Genomic DNA, 7,777 nt, shown 5'->3' on the forward strand with positions numbered 1-7,777 from the left:
AGCCACAGTGCCATTCCCAGCTTTTTCTGTGTATGTAGTACTGAGGAATGGGACCCAGGGCTTCATGCATGCTAGGCAAGCACTCTATCACTAAACCCCATTCCCAGCCCTCTAAATATTTTCTGCACACTATATAACTTATCTACTTCAGATAAATATATAGCCTGGGAGTGAGATAATTATACTGGCAGTTTAGACACTAGTAAAATATATTACCTTTTTTTTTTTTTTCGGTCCATCGTTGGACTGAACTCGGCCTGGGTGCTGTCCCTCAGCTCTTCAGCTTAAGGCTAGCACTTTACCACTTGAGTCACAGTACCACATAAGCAGAAAAAGCCAAAAGTGGTGCTGTGGTATGGAACCCAGGGCCTCATGCATGCAAGGCAAGCACTCTAGCACTGAGCCAACTTCCCAGCCCCTGTTATTAGCTTATTCTTAGCAGAGGTAGACTGTTGATAGCTTTTGAAGAGAAGAATGAAGACTTCTTTTCCTAATTATCTACTAGCACTGGAACTCCATAGCATAAGCCATTTTAACATTTGATTAGGCTTGCCTGCTAACCTCCATTGTATTCCAGGCCTGCCCAATTTTTAAAGCAGTGCCTCAGCAACAAAGTTAGGTCTGTGAGCCAGTTGTCCATCTAGAGTTCCTGTCCTTAGTATTGGATTTTATATTAGCACCGGTCATTAAAACTTTTACTGATCATACTAATTACTTAGCTAGATCAGCTCTTCAAGAAGCCAATCTCAACCAATCATGACACAAACTGCTGCCCTGGCCTCACAGGTATCGCTTTCAAAGGTACCATCTACCCTACCATGGTTTCACTGAAAAATTTCATGGAAGGAAATGATGTATCCAGGGTGCTGGGGTGGTTAAAAGTAGACTTCTCAAATTTATGAATTAAACTCATCTAAGTGGAAGATCCTGGACCACCAAAGGAAAAAAAAAAAAGCCAAGTATTAAGGGAAACATAATTCCAATTATATTCAAAGAAACTGAACTTCCCCCTCCACCTTCTTTTTGTCTGTCATAGGGCTTGAACTCTGAGCCTGGGTGCTGTCCTTTTGCTCTTCAGCTCAAGGTGAGCACTTGGCACCACTTCTGGTTTTTGAGTGTTTAACTGGAGATAAGAGTCTCAGACATTCCAGTTGGGGCTTTGAACTGCAAGCCTTACATCTCAGCCTCCTGAGTAGCTAGGATTATAGGTGTGAGGCTGAGACACCCAGCCATCTTAAAGTTACACAAATCCTCTATACTGACTACCCAACAGCCCCCCAAAAAAACCTCCAACTGAATACCCCCACACACAGAATCTTAAATTTTACTTTTTTAAAAATAGCTGTTCTAATTAGAAGCTTTACACAAAAATTAGACCAGTGTAAATAACAAACATTTATTGGTGTCACTTATGGTAGAAAAAAAGTTCCTACACAAGATGTGCATGACCCAACTGTTAAATAGAACATTTCTGAGGTGAACACACTCTGACCCCACTTTTTTACCCAGTTTTTAGACAGCCAATTCCTCCTTTCCCCCACCCCAAGACATATGAGCAACTGCTAATGAAAAGCAGTAAACAGCCACTTGGGCTATAGCATTTTCAACTCCACTCTCAGGTGAAGATTCCAATTACATTCGAGACTTAAGTTCTCTCAATTTTCTCCTAACGAAAAGTTCCTGAGTCCAGTATTTACAATATTACAACCCTAGCAGCTCAGTGCCTACAATTCATCTTTTTCTGCTGTATCCTCTTCACCAGTTGGGGGAGGGCCTGCACTTCCATAGAGTTTGCTAATTATTGGCTGAACAATTTCTTCTAGTTCCTTCTTTTTAGCTTTGAAGTCTTCAATGTCAGCATCTTGGTGGCTTTCCAACCATTCAATCTTTTCCTCTACAGCTTTTTCCATGGTTTCCTTATCTTCAGAGGAAAGTTTACCTCCCAGCTTTTCTTTATCTCCAATCTGATTCTTCAGAGAATATGCGTAGCTTTCCAACTCATTCCTAGTATCAATGCGTTCCTTGAGCTTTTTGTCTTCCTCAGCAAATTTCTCAGCATCATTAACCATCCTTTCAATCTCTTCAGGTGTCAGGCGATTCTGGTCATTGGTAATTGTGATCTTATTTTTGTTCCCTGTACCCTTGTCTTCAGCTGTCACCCGAAGAATACCATTCACATCTATTTCAAAGGTGACTTCAATCTGGGGTACCCCGCGGGGAGCAGGAGGAATTCCAGTCAGATCAAATGTACCCAGAAGGTGATTGTCTTTTGTCAAAGGTCGTTCACCTGAAAGTTACGCACAGAAAAACTCGTTACTGACAAGCATTAGTATATCTTGAGGCCTCCTACATTTCAGTTTAAGAGCCTATTCAAGCTAAGTGATTCAGTACTGATCTACACCGCAGACTACACAAGGGGCAGCAACTGGGTTATACATATATATTTTTTGGCCAGTCCTGGGGGCTTGAACTCAGGGCCTAACCACTGTCCTTGAGCTCCCTTTGCTCAAGGCTAGCACTCTACACTTAAGCCATTTTTGGCTTTTCTGTTTATGTGGTACTAAGGAATAGAGCCCAGGGCTTCATGGAGTTCACAGACTTTCCTGCCCTGCTGGCTTTGAAATGTGATCCTCAGCCTCCTGAGTAGCTAGGATTCCAGGCATGAGCCATCCACCAGTGCCCAGGTTCCATTACTAACTCTTAATTCGAACTAACTAAAAGCATTATAAATCACTGCCTTGTTCTTTATTAAAAAAAAAAAAAAAACAGTTCTGGGGATTGGACTCAAGGCCTTGGCACTGTCCCTGAGCTTCTTTTCCTCAAGGCTAGCACTCTACCACTTAAGCCACACCACCACTTCTGGCTCCTTCTTTTTTTTTTTTTTTTTTGTCGGTCGTGGGGCTTGAACTCTGGGCCTGGGCATTGTCCCTCAGCTGTTCAGCTCAAGGCGAGCGCTCTACCACTTGAGCTACAGCGCCACTTCCAGTTTTCTGGTGGTTTATTGGAGATAGGAGTCTCACGGTCTTTCTTGCCCGTGCTGGCTTTGAACCGCGATCCTCAGATCTCAGCCTCTTGAGTAGCTAGGATTACAGGCGTGAGCCACCAGCGCCCGGCTACTTCTGGCTCTTTCTATGCATGTGGTACTGAGGAATCGAACCCAGAGCTTCATGCATGTTAGGCAGACACTCTACCACTAAGCCTCATTCCCAGCCCCCTCCTTTTTTTTTTTTTTGGGGGGGTGGTGGTGGTGGTCCAGTCGTGGGGCCTGAACACTGGGCCTGGGCACTGTCCCTCAGCTCTTCAACTCAAGGCTAGCGCTCTACCACTTGAACTACAGTGCCACTTCTGGTTTTCTGTGGTTTTATTAGAGATCAAAGTCTCACAGACTTTCCTGCCCAGGCTGGCCTTGAATCGCGATCCTCAGATCTCAGCCTCCTGAGTAGGGATTACAGGTGTGAGCCACTGGCGCCCAGCCCCTTTTTTACATTTTCAAAGCCAATGGGAAAGAGTGCTAAACAGCTATACAAATACTGATTCTAGGGGCTGGGAATGTGGCTCAGTGGTAGAGAGCTTGCCTTGCATGCATGAGGCCCTGGGTTCGATTCCTCAGCACCACATAAGCAAAAAGAAAAAAGCCGGAAGTGGTGCTGTGGCTCAAGTGATAGAGCGCTACCCTTGAGCTGAAGAGCTGAGGGACAGTGCCCAGGCCCAGAGTTCAGGCCCCACGACCGGTAAAAAAAAAAAAAAAATTAAAAAAAACCCAACAACAAATACTGATTCTAAAATTCAACACCAGGGCTGGAAATGTGGCTTAGTGCTAAGTAGAGTGCTTGCCTATCATGCAAGAAGCCCTGGGTTCAATTCCTCAGTACCACATAAAACAGAAAAAGCCAGAAGTGGTGATACGGCTCACATGGTAGAGTGCTAGCCTCGAACAAAAGCAGCTCAGGAACAGTGCCCAGGCCTCCTGAGTTCAATCCCCAGGAATAGCAAAACATAAAAATAAATTAACACTCAAATTAAGGACCACTCCCTCCATTTTAAAAAGTGAAGTGAGTACTTTCCCTAGCGATACTATATACATACTATACTATAAGTCAGAAGTCATGTTCTTTTAAAACATACTATGGTATTAACAAATGTAATTACCTTCATAGACCTTGATTGTAACAGTTGGCTGATTATCAGAAGCTGTTGAAAAGATCTGAGACTTCTTGGTGGGTACCACAGTGTTCCTTGGAATCAGTTTGGTCATGACACCTCCCACAGTTTCAATTCCAAGTGTAAGAGGACATACATCAAGCAGTACCAGATCACCTGCAAAGGTAAATTAATCAAGTTAAGCGCACTACCAAGCAATCTCCAAAGATAATAATTTTACATTTCCACTTTGACATTTGCTTAGTTTCCAAAACAAATAATTTAAAGGGAATGAACTTATACTTATTAAGGATCTTAAGACTGCCCCAGGTCTTATCTTCATAAAACCTCTATTAGCTGTGTTATCTTGTCGCTCATATTCTATTGTTCCCTAGAACCAACAGCTAATTAAAGTCATCCCATCAAGCAACTGAGGCATTATGGAAGATACTCTGACAATGACCTACCTGTATCTTGATCACCCGAAAGTACACCAGCTTGGACAGCAGCACCATATGCCACAGCTTCATCTGGATTTATGCCTCGGGATGGCTCCTTGCCATTAAAGAACTCTTTTACCAGTTGTTGAATTTTTGGAATTCGAGTAGAGCCACCAACAAGAACAATTTCATCTATATCAGACTTCTTCAAATCAGAATCTTCCAACACCTTCTGCACAGGCTTCATGGTAGACCGGAACAGGTCCTACGAAAATAAGACATGATTACCTTGATGACCATTATACTTACCTATTGTCTAGGTATCCTAAATGCATATGTCCTAAAATCTAGACAACCTAGATCATTAGCAAAGCAAAAAAGAACTTACCATGTTCAGCTCTTCAAATTTGGCCCTAGTCAGGGTCTCAGAAAAGTCTTCTCCTTCAAAGAAGGACTCAATTTCGATTCTTGCTTGATGCTGAGAAGACAGGGCCCGTTTGGCCTTTTCGACTTCACGGCGGAGTTTCTGCACAGCTCTGTTGTCTTTCCTAACATCTTTGCCAGTCTTCTTTTTGTACAGCTTGATGAAGTGTTCCATAACACGCTGGTCAAAATCTTCTCCACCCAGATGAGTATCTCCATTAGTGGCCACGACTTCGAAGACACCATTGTCAATGGTGAGAAGAGACACATCAAAGGTTCCACCACCCAGGTCAAACACAAGGATGTTCTTCTCCCCCTCCCTCTTATCCAGACCATAGGCAATAGCAGCTGCTGTACTGTTAGAATGAAAGCAAAAGGAAAAACTTTAGTTATGTTCACATTTTCCTTCATGGGAAATATGCTGTATCTTTGCAACCACACTTACGGCTCATTGATGATCCTCATGACATTCAGTCCAGCAATAGTTCCAGCATCTTTGGTTGCTTGGCGTTGGGCATCATTAAAATAGGCTGGTACAGTGACAACTGCATGAGTAACCTAATAGGATAAAAAGAAGTAAGTGTGCTGTGCTGTTCCATGGTTTAGCCATTACTGAAACTACAGTCAAACCACCACTTCAGTATCCAAGCCAGCTTACTTAGTATAACATTTTTTTTAATCCATGGAATTAGAAACAGTGACATATGTAAAGTATGTAGCACTTTTTCTGGCCTACAATAAAGCACTTAAAATAACAAATCTAATAAATATGGATACTTGTCAGATTCAAAACTGTTAAACCTCTGAAGGCATCTGTGATCACAATCTTTTTTTTTTGGTCGGTGTGGGGCCTGAACTTTGACATGGGTGCTATCCCTCAGCTCTTCACCTCAAGGCTAGGGCTCTACCACTTGAGCCACAGTGCATTTCTGGCTTTTTCTGCTTATGTGGTGCTGAGAAATCAAACCCAGGGCCTCATGTATGCAAGGCAAGCAATCTTACCACTGAACCACCTTCCCAGCCCCTGTGATCACAATTTTTAAGAAAACTCTTAGATGTTCTTAGTAATGTTACCTTCTTTCCCAAATAAGCCTCAGCAGTTTCTTTCATTTTAGTAAGAACCATGGCAGAAATTTCTTCTGGAGCAAATGTCTTGGTTTGTCCACCTCCAATATCAACTTGGATGTATGGTTTAGTTTTCTTTTCAACTACCTATTATAAAAAATTATTTAAGGGAATGATGGAGGGTTATCAATCAAGATGCATAGTAATTACAAAATGACATGGCAACGTATGTACAACTAAAGATAAAAATTTAACTTAAAAAAAACGAGTTTAACAATTTTTTTCAAAGAGTGAAGCAGTGAGAGACCTCAATCCTTACAAGACCTACTTCCTCTCCTATAGTTTCTTTTGGTCCTCTGGAGCTGAACATTGACTAAAAATATTTACTGGTGATATAGGTCATACTGATTTATTTACCTTTCATCTGTTAATTCTACTATTATTGTGGGTAGTCTATCTACTATCTTATAATTTATAACATACAGAAATTATAAAGAAACAACGTGAAAAAGATATACACCAAGATTTGTAGTTTGGGTTTTGTTTTTGGCAGTGCTGAGGTTAAAACCCACTATGTGTCTTGCCTGCCAGACATCATGTCTGTATCCTTGTCTATTTTTCCGGCTGAATACTGCTTTCCAGTCACTTCCTAACCCTAAAGTACTCCCACGAACCGACCCACGCCAATCTGGCTGAGGAAAAAACCCATGCGGACCTTGAAAGGCAAGAACTTGATGTCCTGTTGCACTGAAGGGTCGTTCCAAGTGCGTCCGATGAGCCTCTTGGCGTCGAAGACCGTGTTCTCGGGGTTGGAGGTGAGCTGGTTCTTGGCCGCGTCGCCAATCAGACGCTCCCCTTCCGGAGTGAAGGCCACATACGACGGCGTGATGCGGTTGCCTTGATCGTTGGCTATGATCTCCACGCGGCCATTCTTGAAAACGCCAACACTATCGGCGGAAAAAAAAAACACCAGAAAAAGAATCAGCACCCACTATCTACCTCACTTCGCACGCCTGCCTGGGAGGCCACGCCCCGTTCTCCCCCCCCACCCTTTTCACCAAACCCCACTTACCAGGAATAGGTGGTCCCCAGGTCAATGCCGACCACCGTGCCCACGTCCTCCTTCTTGTCCTCCTCCTCGGCCCGCGCCGCGCACAGCAGCAGCAGCACCGAAGCCACCACCGGAGCGAGCCTCATCTTGCCGGTGTCGTCGGCCAGTCGGGTCAGCAAGTAAGCAATCAGGAAGTCGCAGGAAATTCGGCAACAGGCCGCAGCACAGAAAGGCGGGCGAGGATAGCGATCTGAGAATGACAGAGACCCGGGGTTAGGCAAAGATGAGAAAACCAAAGGCAGGCCCAGAAAAAGCAGGCCGCGCAGCTTACCTCTCAATACAAGCGTCTCTAACACACAATCAGCCTGTGTTCTCTTGGCCAGAGTCGAGCGCGCCGTCGCCGACTCCACTTATATACCCTCCCCCCAGCCCCGTCGTGGAGGCCGTTGATTGGTGCAGATACTTCTCGTTGGAGGCTACTGATTGGCTCAAGCTACCAAGCTGGCCACCGCCGATTCGAAGCGGCCTCCTCCGCAACTTGCGTCATCGCTCCGCCCCCAGGGCGGACTCATTGGACACTTGTCGTTCTCAACAACCACCAAGGAGGGGCAACATCCGCTCTGTGCTCTTGTTTTATTGGTTCAGCAGCTGCCTGTCC

At 44.2% G+C, this 7,777-nt stretch overlaps 1 protein-coding gene across 1 annotated transcript; it reads right to left on the reverse strand.

Moving 5' to 3' along the window:
- Positions 1-1,382: 1,382 nt before the first annotated feature.
- Hspa5 (heat shock protein family A (Hsp70) member 5) lies at positions 1,383-7,539 on the reverse strand. Its single transcript, XM_070013554.1, has 9 exons — positions 7,451-7,539; positions 7,141-7,369; positions 6,784-7,015; positions 6,078-6,215; positions 5,449-5,561; positions 4,969-5,359; positions 4,608-4,845; positions 4,150-4,317; positions 1,383-2,287 (listed from the first exon to the last, which is right to left on the reverse strand). The coding sequence occupies exons 2-9, from the start codon at positions 7,263-7,265 to the stop codon at positions 1,725-1,727; spliced, it is 1,968 nt and encodes a 655-aa protein (XP_069869655.1). The 5' UTR covers positions 7,266-7,369; positions 7,451-7,539; the 3' UTR covers positions 1,383-1,724.
- Between the last annotated feature and the right edge of the window lie 238 nt (positions 7,540-7,777).

This window comes from Dipodomys merriami, unplaced genomic scaffold (genome assembly GCF_024711535.1).
Source record: "Dipodomys merriami isolate MVZ:Mamm:240054 unplaced genomic scaffold, mDipMer1.0.p SCAF_11, whole genome shotgun sequence".
Taxonomy (NCBI): Eukaryota; Metazoa; Chordata; class Mammalia; order Rodentia; family Heteromyidae; genus Dipodomys; species Dipodomys merriami.

Coding starts and splice junctions, on each gene's coding strand:
- Hspa5 (XM_070013554.1), bottom strand. CDS start 7,265: ATGAGGCTCGCTCCGGTGGTGGCTTCGGTGCTGCTGCTGCTGTGCGCG. Junction 6,216..6,783: donor TCAAGTTCTTGCCTTTCAAG/GTCCGCATGGGT, acceptor TTTTTATAATAG/GTAGTTGAAAAGAAAACTAA. Junction 5,360..5,448: donor ATGAGGATCATCAATGAGCC/GTAAGTGTGGTT, acceptor TCATTCTAACAG/TACAGCAGCTGCTATTGCCT.